The sequence below is a fragment of the Rhea pennata genome, chromosome 2 (assembly GCF_028389875.1).
Source record: "Rhea pennata isolate bPtePen1 chromosome 2, bPtePen1.pri, whole genome shotgun sequence".
Taxonomy (NCBI): domain Eukaryota; kingdom Metazoa; phylum Chordata; class Aves; order Rheiformes; family Rheidae; genus Rhea; species Rhea pennata.
Window position 1 is genome coordinate 49,633,159 of NC_084664.1, and position 23,067 is coordinate 49,656,225.

Below are 23,067 nucleotides of genomic sequence, written 5' to 3' on the forward strand. Positions count from 1 at the left end.
ACTAAGCTTCAAAATAATATTAGGTAGAAGATGTAGTAGGAGTTCAGAAAGACTGTAAACTTACTTATTAAATTGAGCTATGTATTTTGTTTACATAGTATTTTCTCCAATTTAAATATTTTACTTAAAAATTTGAAATAAAATGTAAAACTCAATGCAAGTATTTTCTTAGAATTGCTTTAAATTCAGCATTCTTCAATCCTCCAAGTAATGTGGAGCTGAACAATATAAAAATACTTCAAACCAATGTCTAATCGTAGTGAGCAAGTTTAAGACAAAACTACAAGAGAAACATCTATGAAACATTCCAAAATATTTTTCACTTAATTGAAATTTTGGTAAGGGAAAACAGGCTGCTGAAAAACAACACACGCCTTGCTGTTGCTTCCAATATTTAAATAATGCCCAAGCAACAAACAGACTCATTCATAAGACATGGATTTCTCTCTCCAAAATTGTAATTCCTAATATTTAATGATTTGGCCACACTAAGTTAAAAACATGGCACTTCGCAACATACTTGTTTTATTACAAGCAATCACTATCTTCCCTAAATGAAGTCCACTATAAACAGTTTTAAGCCCCATAGGTATCATGTCTGAAACAGTTTTAAGCCCCATAGGTATCATGTCTAAGAGAGATTATTACTATTCTGAACACTTAGCATCGTAGTTCCTGTGTTCCATTAAAAAAGACCACTATTTCCTCTTACCCAAAACACCAGTTTTTCAAAGATTACTATTAGTAAAGGCTATTTCTAAGCAAAGGTGCAGTGATCTATCAAACCAAATACCACATGAGAAAACATGTATTACTAAAATGAATGTTATTTTCATAGCAATTAATATAAACACATTGAATCCATCAGGAGTTATGAATCTATGAATCTTCTGCAAAGGGAAAAAAAATTCCTTGGTTAAGAGCCATTACTAAATGAATGCATTTATCCAATTGCTTTCCTGCCACTTCAAAAGGCAAACTAAATTAGTGTCAACATTTTTAGAGAAAGAAATAATAGCTCAGTAAACTCCAGGTACTAAACTACAAGGGCTTATTTTGTCAATCTTTTTTATAAGCAAGTCATGAGAGGACTTAAAGATCACGAGAGGACCTAAAGATTTTGGGATATGAACTCTCAAGCAGTTAAAAAAAAGACTGAACATTTTATCTACTACTTTCTGAAGTATCCAAGATTTTGTTCTTGCAGAACTGGCTTAGCAGTCTAGTAAGGACAAACTATGTAATATTCCTAATTATATTTCATCCTTCAAATTTGAGCCAGAACTAGCAAAAGGAGAAATATGTGTAAATGAGATTTTAAGAAATTAATAAATAAAGAGAGCTGACATTTGAATTTGATGAAAAATATGATAAAAAACTGGATAGTTCAATTTCTATGAAATAGAAAATATTTGCATCATATTCATCTTCTAGAGCTGAAAGTTCCATTTTCATTACCAAATGCTCAGGGAAACAGTATTTCAGTGAAATTAAATGAAATGATGCTGTTTTATTTAATCAAAATCCTATGAGAAAGGTAACATTCTGATCTACAAATAAACAGATATTTCATGTCATTACCACTTTTGTAAATGATGCAGAATATGAGACAAAAGCAGTAACTACTTTTTTCATGCATTTATCTCAAGGAAAGACCTATTTACATTTCATAGAATCATAATCATTTCAGACATTGTGACCAAAATTTTATTTTCTGAATCAGTTTCATATTTAAACAAATTAACCTGAGGACTATGTTGATAGGTATGAAATACATACACAAATGAGTTCAATTAGAATCTTCCTTAAATAGATCATCACGTATTACACCCAGATACCTCTCTCTTCTGTTCTTCAGAAGTAGGATTAAAAGGGTTTGAAATACCTGTTTTGCTACATAGATTGCCCACAAACAGCCATTTCATCCCTTCTGTCCTTTTGTAACACAGTCCGTATCATATTCTGTCCCATCCTTTGTCCAGCAACAAAAGACTGAACAGCAAATACCTCTTCAGTCTCCAAATACAGACTAGTTTGTCTCTTTACCTTCTATCTCAGAGTTTGTGGTAATTCTTACTTCTTGGGATAGTGCTTTATATTATATTTAACAGTAGGCTACTTTGAGCCCTAAGACTTCCTTTCTATCTAGGTTTAGCCCAGCCCCATCTGCATTCAGGTAAAGCCTGTTTTGAGAACTGTGGAGAATATATAAGAATTCATTCATATCTCCCATCAACACTTTCTGATCCATACTGGGAAAACTGCTGGGCGGAGGGAGGGAACTTACCTTCCTTGTCTCTTTGACATCCAAAGAAACTGCTCCCGTCTTTTCTTAGCTTCTTTTCAAGGTTTCTCAAAACTGAGCTTTGAAAGTTTTGAGTCAAAAGCAAGTTTCTGACATTTCTGTTCTTTTCTCTGAATTCTCTTCTTTACAGAAAATCCTGAACTCCTCCTCTGTTTTTTGTTTCATCTGTGCCTTATTTCATTCATTAGCTACTCTCCACAGCTGAGTATATTTATGAAGAGTTGGCTCAGCCTACATGTTCAAGTAATGTATTAAATGCACTGACACTACTTAACTTTTTCTGAGTCACTAGATTTACATACTCTTTCCCTGTGTTCCTGAGTTGGAGAAAAATTCTATTTATACCAAGTTCCAGTATATTCCAGTTATCGCAAACTTTAGTATTTCTTTACTTGAGATAGTTTCAAAGTGCTTTTCAAATATAAGTATCATCATCTCTACTGATGAGACCAAAGAATTGACTCAGGAAATATTTAAACCAAGACAGGTGACAAAATCCTGAGCCACCGCAAAGCCCCTCTTGTTATATATTTACAATTCACATTTACAAAGATAGCATGCAAAAGTAGGATCCTAATAGCCTAGAACCAAAAAGCCTGGCTATTCACTTGAGCTGATTAGTTTGGAGCAGCACCTTGGCTATTTGCTTCTAGTTTGGAGTTGTGATCCCTCCTCCAGTTCAGTGAGAAACATTGTATAACATGGACACATCTTCAAGGGGTTAATCACTTAAGTTTCAAAGCAAGGACAGAACTTACCTCTCTTCAGTCCAATTGTCTGCCCTTATCTGAACATAATAGGTTTTAATAATACGTATATTCTCTTTCGAATCATATTTCCAATTTCAGTTTTAATTCATATTAATATATACTGTATCTTCCAGTGAAAAGATTGTGTGAAGAAACGTGTGGAACTAAGCTTCTCTCTAGGTGTCTCACTTTTCACCCCATTCTCCCGCATAGAGAAAAGTTAAGATTTCATATCTTGCACAGACAGAACTCTGGTCCTGTCCTCTGATTTTAAGAACAATAGACAATTGGTAAGAGAAACAGTCTCATTTCTGGGAAGTGCTTCTGATCATAAGCCAACATCCACTCCTCCACCCTTCTGCCATTTACTTAATGTAGGGGCGGGGAATATTTTCTTCACTAAGAGCAGCTAAGTATATACAGTTATGAAATTCTGAGGACCACATATTACTATACACTGTAACATTATCCTTGAATAATGCAAAAAATAAACAGGGGCTCACCTTTACTGCACTCATGCTGTGTCTACGCTTTCTTTCCTTCTATTGATACATCACATCAGCTCACAGTATGCATATGCACAAAATACAAGCGGCATTTATGCTCACCTGTAAGTAATTTTGAAATGACAGGCCTCATGTGACCAGAAGCCATACAAATGAATTTCCAAGCCACATCTGGCCCACAGGCTGTAGCTTCCTCAATTCTACTATAGAGTTTTTTGCTGCTTAGGGCACCAGGCAAAGGAATGCAATTTAGAGACAATAACCCCTAGGATTAATCCATCCTCTACTACCCCTAGGATTAATCCATCCTGTACTTCTTTTTAAAAGTTAGTATGTCATTCTGTATGATTTCAGAACATCTTCCAGGAGGACATAATATCCAAAATCAGAGAAAAAATGCTGCTGTTAGACTGTTTTGACTTTATTAGCTAAACAAAGAGGAGGTATCAAAATATAGCCCAAAATCTAGGAGAAACTCCTTTCATTCCAAGAGCCTCCAGAGGCACAGTATCACCAAGATACGAAATAGTGTCCCAGGGAAGTTGTGTTTGTGTTATACATCACCAAGTACTGAATAAACCTAGAAAAGAGACGTTGGGTAGAAAACTGACAGCTGTTTATTATTATTTCTCTTATTTTTTAAATGGTAAAATGAAAAAATGTATTTAAAATAAATATGCTGTCAAAATGGATCGAGTACCAAGTTATTCCCCATTAGAATAGCAATATTATACTTACTGAGGCAGCAATGAGTCTCTAATGAGAGACAGAAGCTTGCTGTTTGAGTTGAGGCTCTCCTTTTTCTCCTCAGCCATGACCTTGTGGCTTACAAGCAGTGATGTGGTTTCTGAGAGCAATCGCAAGCTGAAGAGTCTCCATTCCACTTGAAAATAAAGGTGCCAAGAATGTGACCACATTGAAGTCTAATCAAAACAAAATGTGGAATTCATGAAAACTGTAGTTGATGTGGCCATATACTTACCATTCTGACTGCAGACCAAGGAAACTAATGGTGGGAGGATATAGTCTTCAACCTAAAACAGAGAATTAGAAAGATCTGGCACAGATTATTCACAGGGGAAAAATTAAACTGAGATATATTACCATCTACATTTATTTCACTGCTATAGTCCTTACCAAAGGATGAACAATTATGGAGATTCATTCATAATCACATTTATAAAGCCACCAAGTTCAATTTTATCTGGTAAGCTGTCAAAGTGACAGACAGTAATTTATTTAAATAATAAAAATGGTTAGCAATTTTGATATAATTCATTAAGACTGAATTTTAATTTAAAATCTAGAATTCACTGCAGAGTTAAGATATTAAGAAAAAAAGGAATATTAGACTTATCTATTAATCTTCATAGTTTAATCCATAAACTAATCGAATAGGGTCAGAAAGAAGTATCCTTCTAAAACAAACCTGTAAACAGTCAAACTGTATCATGGAAGACTTACTATGTCTAATGAAGTATCCTGTAGCAGAATAGTCTCGAGGCAACACTAACTTATGCCATTCTGATAGTACACAGACTTCCATTAAAATATTATAGACTGAAGATTTGAATTATAAAAACAGAATCTGCCACAGGAATAATCAGCTTAGTTCCATCTGAAGCCAACTTATGGCAAACCAGCATCTAATTCAGTTCTATGCATTTAATATTACAAAAATAGCCTAGTAGAAGTATTCTTTCTACTAAGAAAATAAATTATTAAGTCAAAACAAAATATAATTTACTTAGGCAGGACATACTCTAGAGATCTGAGTATAGAGAAGAAACAAAACAAAACAATTATATAAAAAACCTGAAATTACATTTTTGTATTTGAATACAGTATCAAACCATTTATTTTGATAACTTGGACCTGATCTTTTGTCTAGGGCACATTCTAGACCAAAAATAAATAACAACACTTCCTGAAGACTTCAGGATAGCCAAGTCTTCCCTACTCTAGGGATCTTTTTTCTTCAAAGTGATAACTCTTCCCCTTGTAGATTCTCCATGTATTTTATTATCATTCTGTTCCTTCAGGAGGTATTCTTACATACTTTACGTACCTCCAAAGCAATACTGATACTATTATTCTACATTTTCTGATGGAATCTTTCTCCTTAATGACTAGTTTAGAAACACACCCTACACAAGATACCTTCAAAAGGAATGGAGAAGGCAGTATCCAGATGCAGGTGGTACAAAATGACATTAGCATGAAGAAGTATGAGTATGGATGAGGAAGGCAATCTATTTAGGACTCACTGCAGAAAGAAATCTTTCTTTGCTATGCTTCAATTATGGCATTACAAAGAATTCTTGAAAGAAGGTAGTAGTCAAACATTCATTATGATATTTTTACATTCTGCTTCTCCTGCTTCATTAATTTTATCTGATTTTGGCAAGTGCCATAAGGGAGTATATACCATCTGTATATACAAGGAGCAAGTTTTTAACCTATAGATCTTGTTGTTTAATAGATGTGTGTGACAGATCTGTTTTGTTCGAGTTAGTATGACACGGTCCTCTAAAAAGAGCGTTTGGATCAGACAGAGGTGGAGATCCTCTGGATTGAGAACAAACTGACTACACTTAGAGGGCTAAGCTTCCAGATTTCAGGAGATGGTAGCAGGAAGTGAACCCTTTTTCATTTCTATTTTGTCATTACCTAATCATTTTTCTTTCTATTTAAAAAGCACTCTAGTATTTTAGTAAAATCTGCTTTTTGAGTTTAGAAACTCTTTTTGTCATCTTTGGGACTTCACTATAAGGAAAAAGTTTAAGCAGAACCCTGTCAGAATTTTTTCCAACTTAAGGTCATATCACAAATAAAAAATTAGGAAGCAAGAAGGACATAATCAAAATACTAACTTCTTACTGTCTGTTAAATATCAATTTAGATATTTCATACATATATTTTGGGAGGCAATGACAGAATGGATGGAGAGCAATCAGCTCTAAACCGATCAAAATAAATTAGGCATTAGTAGTAAACTAATACTCTTCTAAGCATGTAAACAAAGCATATCATTTAGTGTTGCATTACTATTGAATTCACTACTCAACACTTCTTCATTGTGAAATATTTAATGGCTTTTTCAGTTTATATGTAATACGATGAATAATAAAACTACATTGCATTCCAACAGCTCCTGCAGTAGAGGTTTCTAAACTGCTTTACAAATGGTAGTATATCAGTCATAACAACCCTGTGAGGTTGGATTAAAAAATGCACGTACACAAAGTGTTTCAGTCAAAAAAACAGTACAACTTACTGCAATATTTCTCAAATAAAGAGGTACATTCAAATGGTAAATTAAAGCTGCGAGATAGAAACAAGGCAAAAATGAGTTCTTAACCAAAGCAAGGCAGGCAGCATCAATTCAGACCAACACTGATTAAGATGCAGTATAGAATGTGTGACGCAACTTTAATTTCCAAAACTTAGATCTTCTTTTCACTTTGATCTACTATTAACAATAGTCTTTGCACAGCAGAGAATGTATTTAAGCTATTTATAAGTCTTTTTTAGAACTAAATAAATTTAAACTGTCATTGTAAAGCATATTCTTTATGTCTTAAATAATTTTAATAGGTTTTTTTTTGTTGGTAGTGGTTCTTTTTTTTTTTTTCTTTTTACTTTTTCTAGTACAATTCTCAGTTTTGGCAAACAGACTATTTAGTATGGAATTCCCCACCATGAGCTGATTCCCTCATGTCAGTTTGGTAGTAAAGCTCAACTAAATGAAGCACTAATCCTATGGAAAAATATTTGGTGATGCAAAAGCATAGCAGAATGCACACATACAAGGAAAAAGAAACTACATACATTGCGGTCACATCTCTCAGCTATAATGTACTGGAAAATATGTATTGGAAAATACAAATGTAGCTCAAACCTGATAATCTCATTTTTGACAATAGGAAAGGACTAGAAAGAAAAGAATAGAAGAAACAGACCAAGTATTAAGCAACAATATAATTTCTAGCAACTCTAAGTTTAGAAACTTCCTAAGCTGAAGATCTGATGTGTATTTTTGCACTGAGTAATGCTTCCTAGCCTTCTCTCATACATTTGAACAATCCCGTCTTTAATACATTTATACTTCTATGATGAGCAATACCTATGGCATTGAATTCCACATTTCAGTTATGCAGTAGGAAAAGGCACTTCCTTTGTTTATTTTAAAACAGCTATCTAGATATTTAACTTGATGCTCTCTCATTCACATTTTACAAAAAACATGAATAATTATTTCTAATTCATCTTTTCCATGCCATTCATGATTTTATATTCCCAGCCTCTGGCTTCCAAGCTGAAGTTCTTTTCTATTCAGTCTCTGCTTGCATCACTGAGCTGCATTTTTGCTAATTCAACTTCATCTTCCTTGAGAGTAAATGACCAGAACTGTATTCAGTATTCAATGTCTGGGAGCATCATAGACTTACAGTGGCACAGTGATGTTTTCTGCTTCTTTCTCTGATCTTTTACTAGTCATTCCTAATAATCTAGTTATCTTTCTGATCACTGCTGAGTAGAAAGCTAACATTTTTATAGGAAAAGTATGCTAAAAGGGGAAGAAGATTTTAAGAGGCTTTGGTGCACAACTTTGTCAAAAACATTTTAGAAAACCAAGTACACTATATAAAGCTGAAACATCTGTGTCCGTAACATTCACTGATTCCTGCAAGGAAAACTCTAACAACAAGAGATCTTTCAAAAGCTAAACTCATCTTTTTTTTCATAGTATCTTACTAGCAACTAAAGTCATACTTACTGGAAACAGAGCACAGCTTTAATAGAAATTCTTCCGCAAAGACTGTGTGTTACTTTAACAATCAAAAGAGAAATGAGATACAAGCCACAGTTTCACAGTTAGTTAAGCATTCAACCACCACTAAGAGGAGGCTTGGAAGAGACAACTATTTCAATGTCTCTCTGCCTGCCTTCACTGTTCAGGGGGTGTTAGATGCTAAGCCTGCACCCTAAATATGCACCTGCTTTGTTAGAAATGAAATGAAGCACTGGCTCAACTTTACTGAATTTCAAGCCAAGTCCAACCTTCCCAAACACCCACTAAAAAGGTGTTACAACACTGCAAGGATTCACAGTGGATCCAGTCGACTAAATCCCTATTTACAAGGAGTTAAGCATGATGATTGAGAACCATATTTTTGGTAAGGAGGGTTTTAAACTAGGAAAGACAAGGAAGCAGAGAGATAGAGACCATGCAGTCAGCACAACGGGGCTCAAGTGGAGGTATCTCAAGCAATGGCATTCATCCAAGGAAGTATCTATAAGACAAGACTCTTACATCCCTTCTAAGAAATCAGCATGCTTGGATACCTCTCTTAAGTGCCTGCACAACAACAAATGCAGCATGGGGAATAAACAGGAGGAATTAGAGATCTGCGTACAGTCGCAGGGCTTTGATCTCACTGTGTTTATGGAGACATGACGGAATATCTCACATGACTGGAATGCTGCCATGGATGGCTACAGGCTCTTTAGGAAGGACAGTTCAGAAAGGCGAGGAGGCAGAGTTGCTCTTTACGTGAGAGAGCAACTGGAATGTATTGAGCTCTGCCTAGGAGTGGATGATGAGCAGGTCAAGAGCTCATGGGATTAAGCAACAGACTAACATGGGTGATACTGTTGTGGGTGCTTGCTATAGGCCACCTGATCAGGAAGAGGAAGTCGATGAGGCTGGAAGTAGGCTCACAATCAGAGGCCCTAGTTCTCATGGGGGACTGATATCTGCTGCAGGAACAATACAATAAGTACAAACAATCCAGGAGGTTCCAGGAGAGCACTGATGATAACTTTCTGATGATAACTTTCTGACACAGGTGATGGAGGGGCCAACAAGAAGAGATGCACTGCTGGACCTTGTACTAACAAATAAAGGACAGCTTGAAGATGTGAAGTTTGGGGGCAACCTTGGCTGCAGAGACCATGAGAGAGTGGAGTTCAGGATCCTGCAAGGAAGAAGCAGAGCAAAAAGCAAGATAACAATTCTGGACTTCAGGAGAGCAAACTTTGGCCTCTTCAGGTCTCTCTTGGAAGAATCTCATGCAATAGGGCCCTAGAAGGAAGAAGGGTCCAAGAGAGCTGGTTAATATTCAAGGATCACCTCTCCCTCAAGCTCAAGAATGGTGCATTCCAAAGCGCAAAAAGTCAAGGGGGACAGGAGACCTGCATAGATGAACAAGAAGCTCCTGGCAAAACTCAAACAGAAGAAGGAAGTGTATGGAAGGTGGAAGAAAGGGACAGTCCACTTGGGAGGAATATATGCACATTATCTGAGTACATAGGGATGAGACTGGGAAGGCTAAGGCCCTTTTGGAGTTTAGTCTGGCAAGAGATGTCAAGTACAACAAGAAGGGCTTCTTTAAACACACTGGCTACAAAAGAAAGATTACGGAGAATATGGGCCTGCTGCAGAATGGGGCAGGAGGACACAGGAAACAGAGAAGGCAGGGTTACTGAGTGCCTTCTTTGTTTCAGTCTTTACTGCTAAGACCAGCCCTCAAGAATCGCAGACCCTGGAGACAAGACAGAAAGTCTGGAGAAAGGAAGACTTTCCCTTGGCAGAGGATGATTGGGCCAGAGATCATTTAAGCAAACTTGACATCCACAAGCCCATGGCTCCTTGTGGGATGCACCCATAGTGTTGAGGCAGCTGGCACACATCCTTGCTAGGCCAGTTTTGATCATCTTCAAAAGATCATGGTGGTCAGGAGAGGGGCCTGAGAACTGAAAGAAAGCCAGTGTCACTCCAGTCTTCAAGAAGGGTGAGACAGAGAACCTGGGGAACTGCAGGCCAGACAGCCTTTCCTCGATCCCTGGGAAGGTGATGGAGCAGCTCATCCTGGACGCCATCTCCATGCATGTGAAGGATAAGAAGGTGATCAGGAGTACTTAGCATGGATTCACTAAGGAGAAAATCATGCTTAACCAACCGGATAGCCTTCTACGGAGGGGTGATTGCCTGGATAGATGAGGGGAGAACAGTGGATGCTGTGTATCTTGACTTCAGCAAGGCTTTTGACACCACCTCCCATGACCTTCCACAGGTAAGCTCAGGAAGTGTGGGCTAGATGAGTGGACAGTGAACTGGATTGAACTACAGAGCTCAGAGGTTTGTGATCAGTAGTGCAAAGTGGAGTCTGAGGCGGAAGCTAGCAGTGTCCCCCAGGGGTCAGTACTGGTTCCAGTATTCATCACTGGGTCCAACTTATTCATCAGTAATCTGGATGAAGGGACAAAGTGCCTCCTCAGCAAGTTTGCTGATGATACCGAACTGGGAGGAGTAGCTGACACTGCAGAAGGCTGTGCTGCCATTCAGAGGGACCTTGACAGGCTAGAGAGATGGGTGGAGAGGAACCTCATGAAGTGAGGCAAGTGCAGGGTCCTCACCCAGGGATGAATAACCCAATGCACCAGGACAGCCTAAGAGTTGTGATACATAGTACATTTTGGGAAACTAGTTACAGTATGGAATGAACTCCTACAGGAACTGATATCTATTACGAACCTCATCACTGCTCAAAGGGCTTTGAATTATAATAGGTCTTTTTTCAGGCAAATAATTGTTAACAGAGCAAAGGAAAAAAATTCCAAATGACAGTCAGCTTAGTCTTAACCTTTACCAAAACATCAAAATAAATATTGTTATACCACTTATTATCTGATTTTTTAAAATATTTTTCCATTTTAAGGAAGTGGGGAAAATACACTTGGCTTTGTGCCAGTTTAAGACATCATTGTTTATATTCCACTCCAGTCTATAGATTCTTCATGATGCCATTCATCATAATATTTGATTACCTAAAAACCTAGAGCTTTAAAGCTTGCAGAGTCTCTCGTTTTTAATCTTGTAAAAATGCACACTATAGGCAAAACAATTACCACTCTCTACTGGCTTTCATTTGAGCACTTTAAAATAATTTCCCTTGACTTCAACTTACTTAGCAAAATAGCCACCACAGAAATGAACCTCCTCAATAATTGACTTCCATTTGATGGCAGTCAGAAATTTGATCACAAAAACAACTTATTAATGTTTCTTTATTCCAGCTATAAATAAGACACAAATAAAATATGAACCAAAACCCAGAACAAACAGTTCCTTTTTCCTCAAAGTGTAAAAGAACCTGAAATATTATTCTGAAATTTCTATTAACCTTTGTAATTCCCATTGTAGCTAACCTAAAACCAAAACTGAAATGAAAAACATGCTGGTTCTGCTTGCTTAATATAACCTCATTTTTTACTAATTTCATTGAACTTCATAAAAATAAATTTCATTCCCATTAGAAATGCTAAAGCAATGTCACTGTTGTAGTGGAAAAAATGCATGCTCACAAGAAGGTTTTGGCTTTTTTTTCCCTCCTCCTCTACGGAACATTTTTCATAACCAACTTTGTCTAAATGAGTGATCCAGGCTTCAAAGAACAACCTAAGATACACATTTCTCTTCAGCAAAAGTTTCTTATTATCCACCATTATAGTTAAGTATTGATCTGGAACCTTCAACACGTCCTACTTCAACTCTTCAAAAAGGCACCATTTTCTGTGGGGTGGTGGCATGTATATTCATAGATTCCAGTCATGTTCAATGAGCAGCAATTAGAAGATATCCCTAGAGTAACAGCATTTCTAAAAATATTCCGTATGCATGAAAGATGAAGCAGCACATTCCTCTAAAGTAACATGAGCTGCGCATTCAGGAATAATTGGCATACTAGACTTTGTAAATAGTATTAAACTAATTACTGTTTGCACCAGTAGTGACAGATGTGGTTAGAGATTACTAATTATAGTGGAAAAATTCTTGAATCTAAAATACTTAATTCAAGGCACTTTCTCTACTGCATTTTGGGTCCAAATGGGTATTTGCCGAGTCTCAGGATGGGTCTTTTAAATTATAACTATTATTTATGAAAATGGGCAAGGAAAGATTTTATTTCCTTAAATAAAGCTGTTGATTGACAAGGATATAATTATTTTTACTTAATATATTTCAAAATACATGTATTCAAAAATCAAGGAAGCTATTCTACCAAAGTAGTACAGATCAAAAATTTACAAGAATTGGCTAGGCAAGAAGTTTTACCTTTAGCTACAGAAGTTTAATTAATGTGTTCACATGGATTTTAAACAAGTATCTAAAACTTTTACCATGTGTGATGAAATAAGCCTTTTTCCACAAATTCAGATACTTAAACAAAACTCATCTATTGCCAGCCACTGATTACTTAAAAGAGAGTGGGATAGCAGTTCCCTGTCTTAAATATAATGTTGCACTGAAAATGGAGAAGGGAGAGGGGAATGAAGGGTGGTAAAGCGGAGCTCTTCTCTTGCTGCTATTTTCTTGTGGGGGGAGAAACTGGAGGACACAACAACAACAGACCATTATAGTTTAAACAGCGGCTAGAGAAGTTTTATATAATGTATTGACAGAAGGTATTGAAATTTCAGTAAATACTGGCAGACCTCCATAAAAATAGTTCATATTTCTGGCAATATAAGATACACCGAAAACCCACAGAAGTTAAACAACTATTTAAAAAACAGAGGTTACTTCCAAAATGATGTCTTAACACTAACATACTGATAAGCATGTAGGGCAATATGAATAAATATTCATTCCTCATCTACATTTAAATTTCTTTTAGAGAACACCCATTGCCATACCACTTAAAAGAATACTGAACTGTGGTATTCTGTAATATTTTGCATCTGACTGACTATTAATTGGTTAGATTTTTGTGGATAAAGATATTTTCTTGAATAGTACACACAATAGGTTGTGAGCATTAATGTAAATAAACATGAAAGTTATTTAAATCCCATCTTGCATTTTTGATTATTTTTATTATTTTCACTTCTTAAGACTTTGCAATCTAAATATTCAACTAAAGGCCACACAAAATAAGTTTCAACTTCTAAAAAACATAATCTCTAAGATCACCTATTTTATCTAGCCCAATTTGTTAATGCCTTAACTACTATGTTGAGAGTGCCATGCCGTTAACCTAATCCCAATGCAAACCACACATTTCAATTTAAATTAAATGGTGACCTTAGTAAGTATTGCGGGTTATATTTTCGGTGGGAACTGAGTCAAAGAAATGCAGTGGGACAAGTCACAATGATTTGTCAATCACTTCTCCAAGCATTCTAAGCTACTGTTTTGCCTATTGATAGCTATTTCATAATTTAATCGTTCTAGTTTCAGCTATCTTAGCTCAAAGTTAATAATTTGACCAAATACTGAATAGACAACAAATCTTTAGTGATCTGAGAAGATGACAGTATGCGAGTTTGGTAACTGTCATGTAATTTTTAGTGAGCAAGTGGTTAAACTGAAACAAAAAGCAAATGTCATAACTAGTATAAACTGCGACTCATGTTGACAAGCTTGTCAGGAAAAGTACTGATGGAATGGGGTCTTCAACCCTCAGAGGTTGTCCTTTCAGGGCATACTAAAAGCATGACAAACAATGTGGTGAAATTTTCACTAATACATAGCGACATACTTTGTTTAAGGTATGCTTAGGTGCTTTAACAAGTATCATACTTGTTAACAAGCAACATACTTGTTTTCATATTTTATATGAAGATCATTTTAAGAACTGCTATGAACTGCTATTTCTAGACCACAGGCAAATATCCTTCTCACTCTCTTTGCAACTCCTCAACTAGATATAGTAAACTGAGTCTGAATGCCTCTCTTCTTTGAAACTTAAATCTCTCTATAAACAAAAAAGAAATTTCCTGTCAAATAGAACCACAATACATTTAAAGACATGATTCAAACAGCTTCTAAATCTTCAAAACATCCAATTTATCAATGGAATGGAATTCAGCCAATTAGCCTGCAACTGTTTAATTTGTTGCCAGACTTACTGTCAAGCGATGAATTGTCAACAAGACAGGATGCTGTGTTACTGCTTCAAATGTTGATAAAGTAGTCTTAATCAATTCTTCTGATGCAGCTTGCCCTATTGATAGAAATCATTATATTTCTTTATAAAATGCTACACTTCTAACATCTACATATAGAAACACAGCAGTATCATAGATTACATTACCTATTGCTCCATCCAAGTTTGTTTCTCCTGAATCTATCGATCTGATAAAATTCTACAGAAAAGGAAATATTTATGCACAAATACTTTAAAACCAAAAGAAAGAAGTATTATGCATTTTTAACAGTTCTATGTAATCGTTGAATAATTGTAATATGAAATTCTTTAGGAGACCGTATAAATACAAAATGTAAATGTACCTAAACACAAGAAACATTCTTACAATTATTAAGATACGAATGACTGAAAGCATTCATGATCTAGTTGTTAAAACAGTTTTGTAAATGTGTAGAGCTGCTGGACACTTAAAAGTAAAGTACAGTAAGGGCCATTACTCTGACTAATGTCAGGAATAACATTTTCAGATAAACAGGCAGTAATTAGAAGGCTGACTTAATCATTAACAGAAAACTGTGTTTTCTAAAGAGACTTTGGATTGTCTTGGATATGGTTATGTTAAAATAACTCATTAAAAAGACTGAAGACCCTCCAGAAAATGCAATTTTATGTTATTTGCACCATCTTTTTGATCTCCATGTATACTGCATACTGTATAGATACAAGCAGAAGTATATGCAAAAAGGCATACCCTTCTGCTAAAAATCACGTAAATAAGTAATCATTTTGAGGAACATGAACAATGAAATATTAATAATCTGAGATAAGAAAATATTTTACTATTATACCTATTAGTCTTTTGCCTTTTAATTTTGTTTTCACTCATCTGATTTCATTCCTGTGCATAGCTGTTTATTTCATGAGTTATGCAAAAGACATGTTATTGACACTTGCTACAGAGGAACAATTCTCAACAGAATTTTAAAAATGCTCTTATTTACTAATGCAGTATTTAACAGAGAAGTTACTATGGATAAGATCTTTCTGATTTTCAATTGCATGCATATTTCTATTTATTTACGTGACAAAAAGTATTAAGTAAATGACACTTCTGAAATTGTTTTATATTTCATTGTCAATTATAATTTTGTTATTATATTTTAAATTGGCAGAAGGCTACACAGGTTACCTTTTTCTCAATATGTGAGAAATATCTAAAGGGTTCTTCTCTACCAAAAATAGAATTAGAAATTATTCATGTTTTTCATGATTTAGAAATATTTCAGAGACAGTCATAAAAACCAATTGCTTCTATTAAAAAGTAGTTATCATTTATTCTTCATCCTCATTTTAAGAAGGCTACTAGTTTTAATTTAACTAATTTGTGCTGGAAAAATGTAAATTATTTTGTTTGCTCATTTAAGACCGTTTTACATCTAACCATAGTGTCAAGATATTGCTCTCTGAGCAATGGAGGGGAATGGTGTGCATATTCCATCTTAAGTGAGTTTATCCACTATGCACTAAGTGAGTTTATCCACTATGCACTCAGTTAGTAACTACTGTTAGTGTGCTTTTGGGGCAGAGCATGTGCACTCCTTGTTTTTCTATGCACAGCTGAAAACAGAAAAGAGAAGAATTGCCCCAACTTCACCTCAATTTCTTTGTGCTAGAGCACTGAGGATAATAATGATGATGGAAACAACTTTAAAGAAGCAAGGAAAAAAAGATTTATTTCTCAAACAACAGCAGGAAAATAATTACCTTTTTCCTTCTAGATATCAAGCACACATCTTTCCACTCCTAATCATTTTTCATTCTTTAGAATAAATCTTTGGAATAACTCAGAAAAAGTCCTGAAAGACTGACTTGACAAAGTCTTAGAGGCCTTGATTACATCGCAGTAGTTTGAAAAAGTAAGAGCGGATGATCAAATGTACTTTTGTACATGTCAGTGAGAATGCTGCTAAAGAAACAATTCCAGAGCAGACTGTTCCTTGGCAGAATGAATAGCTGCTCTTCCAGAGGGAATTACATTGGTCACATCACAACACACAGTTACATAAAATGAACTCTAATTTGATATACGCTGTTTCGATACTGCCTCCCCCTTTTTATGCATAAAAAGAAGCAGACTATGCAAGTCTCTGAATTGCCTTGTTCTGTGGATATTAAAAGGACAAGATGCAGGAAATATTCAGCAGGAGTTATCTAAAGGGCTTTGCTACTCATTAGCTATATCAACAGACACAAATCAAGCTTTTTTAAAAACTTTATCCTCAGTAATAAATATATATTATTATTATATGTTACTTCTGTAGCCTAAAAGTCACAACTATTTTGTAGGGAGAAAGGATTCAAACGGGGATGCTAACTCATTTCTGAAAAGTACAAAATCACAATATCACAAAATCTAAAATTAGCACGTACTGGTAAATCTGCTACAGCTGTTACTGGAGCCAAGGGGACTGGAATATGAACTAACTAGAAGATAACTTCTTTAGTCAGTAGTTCATGTAAGTTGGAGGAGTATCAAAAGGAAACTGATATTCTAGCTGTTCTGCTGTACCTACATTGCTGACAGAAGACTTGTACCTTCTAGAAGGTTGATCCAAAACCATTAATAAATCTATTGCCTATTTACAAATGCTTTGGAAAGAAAAAAAAAAAAAAAAGGAAGTTTGTAATTCAACTGTTACATTTTTTTTTCTTGATTTTAATGCTTTCTTCCCTCAAAATAGTTTGTGGACACTTTCTTTTCAATCACAGGCTAGTAGAGCTAGATTAAACCCGTATTTTCTTGGAATCAAAAGAAAAGGAGAAAGAGAAGTGAATCTGAACAGTAAATTGTAATCTAGTCATTTGAGGTGAAGCATTTCTGCATGCTATTATGGGAGTAAATACAAGTGGACTTAAAGTGTTTGTTTAACACCGACATGCAACTTTTACAATATGCTTTGTCCCATTTGACAAAAAGAACTGTTTCCGTAGAAGGAAATTACATCACAACAGTACTACTTCATTTTAACTATACTGTTTTATGGAACTCTTAAAATCCCAGTTCAGTTTCTATTACTAATGCCATAAATAGGTTGTGGATGTTATGTGAGACAGGTATACTAGCTTTGTAGTTTATAATATTCAGCTTTTTGTCAACTAAATAGAGTGTAAAAGTATTGGCAAGAAGAAAAGATAACAAAAGCAAAGAATACCTTAAACATAGATTAGAATATAATTTATCTTTCATTTCTACTCATGACTTAATCTTAGAAATCTAGAAAAATTATTGTGTATAATTCAGAGTTAAGCTTTTCTACTGTAAAATAAAGCACAAAGAAAATTTTCAATTTATCAGACTTGTGCAAAAGTTTCTCTGTACTTGAACTCAGGACAGCATATTTTCCCTTTGACCTACTCTATTACTAAAGAAAATACTTTATGACAATATATAAAAATTTTAATAGAAGCCAAAAAGTTATATTCAGAATAAAACTCAATTTCTCTGATTTATAAATCTAATGCAATTACATTAAAATAATCCCAACCTGTACATATATGCATTTTTTCTAAATAAAATTTAACAAAAAGTTTTACTCACAAGTAAAGTCCCATAGTTGAAAAGAAACTCCTCTGTTACTATCTGGAGGCGAAATACCTATTTGAATTTAAAAAAAGCTTTAAAAAAATTACAATAAATGCATATCTTATGACCAGAGCAAGCTAAACATGTATTTCACATCTATGTTAAAAGAAAAAAAAAAGGAAAAAATATGTATTTTTTTCTATCATCAGAGTTGCCTTACAAAATGCAAAAATAAGGTTTACATCTTTAATGCTCTTACTTAGCTGGAATACTCATTAACATAATTCTGTATTAAGATGTATTTGGTCCATTCTGATTATAATCAGCAGAAAATGCATTTTGGGAAATTGTAACGGTTTAGACTTCTGCTTAACCATTTCTGAAAATAAAAAAATCTACCTGGGAAGTCACAAGATGAAGTACTACAGGCATCATGGGAAGGCACATCTTCAGTTGTTTGGCCTGAATTGTTGATGGGTGTTTACGTCCAGAGACATTAGTTAAGGCACTGAGAATGTCACCTGCAGAAAATAACATTATTTCAGACTGACCTAACATAACTGGTTTACTAAAGAAGAGCAAATGACAAAGTCTCTCTTCCACAGTCAATCCCGTCTTCTCACTCCTGCAGAAACTAGTGTCCATGTGATAGCATCTATGTCAGGGAACTGATCCAACACTCTTAATTTTCAGCCTAGGTCCATTCCCTGCTCCAGCTACAGGGACAAATGCACAAATGCTACCTCTAGTAAAAGGGTGAGGATAGAAACATGAGGCAGGTGTAAAAGATGAAACTATCCCTTACAGCAGGGTGGACCTACACTCATGAGTAGCTACATGAGCATGGAATTATACTCTTGAAATGCTGTGGACACAATTCTATTTCCAGGGAAATCAAAGGCAAAATTCTTGTGACTCAGCTGACAGAGTTTCACATTATTGGATCACATGGTGTTCAAGGAGCGTACTCTTCTTGCAGCATAGTATAGTCAGAGCAAAAGAAAATCCCAAATATCCTCCCCCTTCCAAAATCCCTCCCCACACACAATGAATTTTAAGAATGACAAAAGTTATCCAAAGCAACAAATAGAGGCAGCAGCAAGTCAATGAGAAAACTTAAATTACCTTTGAAACAAACCTCAGACACAATAATGAGGGAACAAAATTCTCTTTATAATAGTGAGAACAGTACTTCAAACTATAAAAGGCATTAAAAAAAATCAAGGAACATTATGCTGTGTTTGTGTGACATTAATTATTATCTCAGACAACAAGACACCCACTGCATGAGATTAAAATGGAAAGATTTCCATGCAAAGAAAGAAATTTCAAACTTTATATAAATCCTATATATAAAAATCAAATCTTGTCCCTGAAAGAGCACTTACTAAATATCTTGCCTAAAGAGAGGGTTCCACAAAACTGTAAAAAACAAATCAAACAGACATTAAACAAATAAAGGACTTGATCTGGTATTTTATACAATTTCCATGCCAGAATAGGTCCTTCCTTACAAAGTAAGTCACCGAGCTTATTCTTGTTGAATAACGCCAGCGTTTTCCCTCTGCTCCTATGCAGTTCAGTTTTCACACAGGTATGATTGACAGAGCCTGGCAATAAACTAGACTGTAAAAACACCTAGGCTTAAAGATCTGACTCATTCTACAACAAACTGCTCAAGAAAAAGAAGGTGCTACTTAAAACTTTCCAAACACGAGACAAAATATTGTCCTTTCTTCAACACATTTCTGTATTGAATTAATAACAATACTGTAATTTATCCAAACCTATTAGTGGTTAACAGCAGATACTCAAATCAGCTGAACCTCCTACCCTCTTTCCATATTTTATATATCTCTATAATCATCGCTTTTGCTGATTTTCCAATTGATAAATAGACATATTTACTTCAGTTTTCAGTATGATCTAAGCCAAGCCATGTATATTGATTTCATAAAAATAGGTAAAATATTATAAATACAGAAGTAAAAATCACTTAACTAAGATAACTGAAAAACTTAAAAGTTATTCACCAAATTATCAGTTTACTCAGATTTACTGAAATACAACTTTAAGGTCATTTTCCTTTTTCCATCTATTTAGTTTATAGCTACATCTGGTGGAAGAAGATGGGATCACTAAGATGCTTAAACAAGTGCATATTAAAAACTAGCTACAAATAATTTCTCATTCAACAGTGAAACTGCTTTTAAGTGTTCTACTTTGCAAATCTGTCCATCTTTCTTAGGGGACTATAATTTTTAACCCTTAAAGAAGAATGTGTTCCTTCATCATACTCACAGCAATTAAAAAAAAAAAAAAAAAAAAAAAAAAGCCTTCTAACAAATATGGACAGATCAAGTTGATCTTAACAGAAACAATCAAAATACAAATCTAACTTGGAAAGGAAAGCAAGGTGTAAAATTTTTACTTGCTGTATCAGTTGTCCAAACAATGCCATTAAAGTTGTATATCAGTAGTTAAAATAAATAAATAAATAAAGCAGTATAACTCATATTAAAGAAATTGATATATTATTTTTTGTAATGATAATAACTACAGATTTGATTTAGAGCACTTTCAGATCCTAAGTAATCTATCAGGGCCTACTGTGTTAGATATATATAGCACATATGGACAGTAAGAGGCTAACATCTGCTTCTAAACTTCTGTAGTTTGAAGCCTCCAAATCTTAAAACAGCCCAATATGTGGACCTGATATTTGTTAGGGAAAAAAAAATCATAAATTTGCAGCAAGGCAAAATTTGCTTTGTCATAATAAGTAAAGATTCTTTTTAAAATGCAGCATAACATTAAGTTATTTGCAGTGCTATCATTTCTTTTTCAATACTCTAGCAGTAATTCATATCCTGTGCGAAATATATCAGGTATCACATCTTAAGAAAATAATTTTATTAAAATAATTTTGTAATTTAATGATAAATCATACATATCAGCCTCTTATTTGCTTTCTGCTTACTTAAAGACTCTCAGTATTTCCTTCTTTGTCTTCCCATTTACCTTTCTCATTCTACTCTTTCTCTATTGAAAATGTGGAGTTTTAATAGCCATTTTGATGCTGTTGATTTGGACTGACCATATCAATCTTGTATTTTCTCCTTTCTCCCTTTCCTTCCTTCCCACTCATTCCTTCTTTCATTCCTTCCTCCTCCCTCCTTTCCTCTCTCCCACTCCTCTTTCTTCCCTTCCATCCTTCTTCCCTTCTCCAGTTCTTCTTCTCTTCCCCTCCCTCCTTCTTTCAGCCTCCCCCATTTCCTCTCCCCCTCTTTGTTCCCTCCTTCCTTCCTACCCTGCCCTTCCTTTCCTCTGTCCTCCCTTCCCTTGCTCCCTCATCCCTCACCCTTCCTTCCCTCCTCCCTAATTAATTTACGTAAGTAAAAATATCATCTTTTCCCACACACCATATAGCACATTTTTTTCCAGTACAGACAACCCCACCATTTTTACTTCTCCAGGATCATTTTTGCAACATCTCTTATATTCTGTATCAGTAGTATGTTCACATCTTGCCAGTAGACCCTTGTTAATTTTTTCAAGGTTCTTTATTTTTGTTTAAATGGCCAAAATTCTCATTCTGCTTCATCATTTTCTCTTTATTGCCTCAGATTCTCAAATTAATTCCTTTCTACTTCAGTTTCTTCACTAGTTGCCCAATCAGTCCAAATTACCCCCTGTAACATGCAAGTTTTGTCATATTCACACACACGCCTTCACTGTTCCTTCTACCAGTCCTCCCTTCCCCAGTATCTCATCCACCTATGACAGGTCTCAGCATATTTAAGCACAACAAATTTAGCTGCTAAACCCAAGCAAATTTCTATTTGAACATGTATGACCTGTACAAATTGCCAAGTAGCTTTTCATCTTTTCACAGGCTGAAATGCTCATACAATTTTGTGTAGATTTTCACAAAATTGGCCAAATGTGTTATCTTTCGCACAACGGCTATTTTGCTGAAACTTTAAGTCTTTATTCCTAAACATGAAGGACGGGATGAAGAAGCACTGATGCTCTCTCAGAGAAAATTTTGCCATCTTTTCTTAAGCGCAGGGTAGCCAATTTCTGCTACATATCTACAGATACAGATATATTTATATCTATAAAAATGGAAGTATCAAGGTTGAAATTTTTCAGAAAAATTGCCTGAAGCACATACTCAACATATACATTTCAGTCCAAACAATAAACACGTACTCACAGATATGTCCTATTGCATCTCTCCTTGCTCTGTGCTTTATAAGGTAAGTTTGCTCTTAAGCTTTTTCTGTCTTTGGAATATCTTTAGAATATTGAAAAAGTATCTTGTACATCTGGGTCTCCATCCTGACTGAGCTGTCCACCTAACTGGCTTACCATCCAACAAATACTAAGCACCAACATAGGAAATCAGGCATTGAACATTCCAATGCAAAACATCTGATCACGATATAACTAAGAAACTTAGTGAAGCTGATGTCATGCAAACTTTATGTAATCAGAAAATACCATCTTTCCACCTTTATATGTAAGGAGATACTTAAATATTTCTCAAGGAAGTATGAAAAGGTAAGATTTGTTCAGTAACCAACTCGATTTACCTAGAATTCCCGGCAGTTCTTGTACAATGTGATAGATGAGAAGATCCAGGCATTTTGACAGGTATTCATTGCTGCTTTGCTGCTCTTTTCCTGGTGTGGCCTTTCTGCTGTCTCTTTCGATATACATCACAAGTCTACATTTAAGCAAGTGCAAAACATTACATCTTGATTATAACCACAGATACTGGAAACATCTGCTTTAGTAGTATTTTTGAGATACAGTATCATTTTTTTCTTATGAGAGGTCATTTTGTTGAAACTTCGGATTTTCCCTTTTGAATAAATCAAATTTAAAAATAACACAAATTATCATGACATGGAACAGCCAGCAAAAACACCTTACTAGTTTAAACAAAGACATGACGCTAACATACAGAGTGAATCCCTCC

At 35.0% G+C, this 23,067-nt stretch overlaps 1 protein-coding gene across 1 annotated transcript in view; it reads right to left on the reverse strand.

Annotated features, from left to right (window-relative positions):
* ULK4 (unc-51 like kinase 4) overlaps positions 1–23,067 on the reverse strand; it is a 233,585-nt gene that overhangs the window by 139,937 nt on the left and 70,581 nt on the right. The window contains exons 22-28 of the mRNA XM_062569461.1: positions 22,679–22,812; positions 18,480–18,601; positions 18,096–18,152; positions 14,663–14,714; positions 14,478–14,572; positions 4,543–4,594; positions 4,299–4,443 (exon numbers count right to left, since the gene is read on the reverse strand). Coding sequence (XP_062425445.1) covers positions 4,299–4,443; positions 4,543–4,594; positions 14,478–14,572; positions 14,663–14,714; positions 18,096–18,152; positions 18,480–18,601; positions 22,679–22,812 — 657 coding nt within the window. The remainder of the gene's footprint in view (positions 1–4,298; positions 4,444–4,542; positions 4,595–14,477; positions 14,573–14,662; positions 14,715–18,095; positions 18,153–18,479; positions 18,602–22,678; positions 22,813–23,067) is intronic.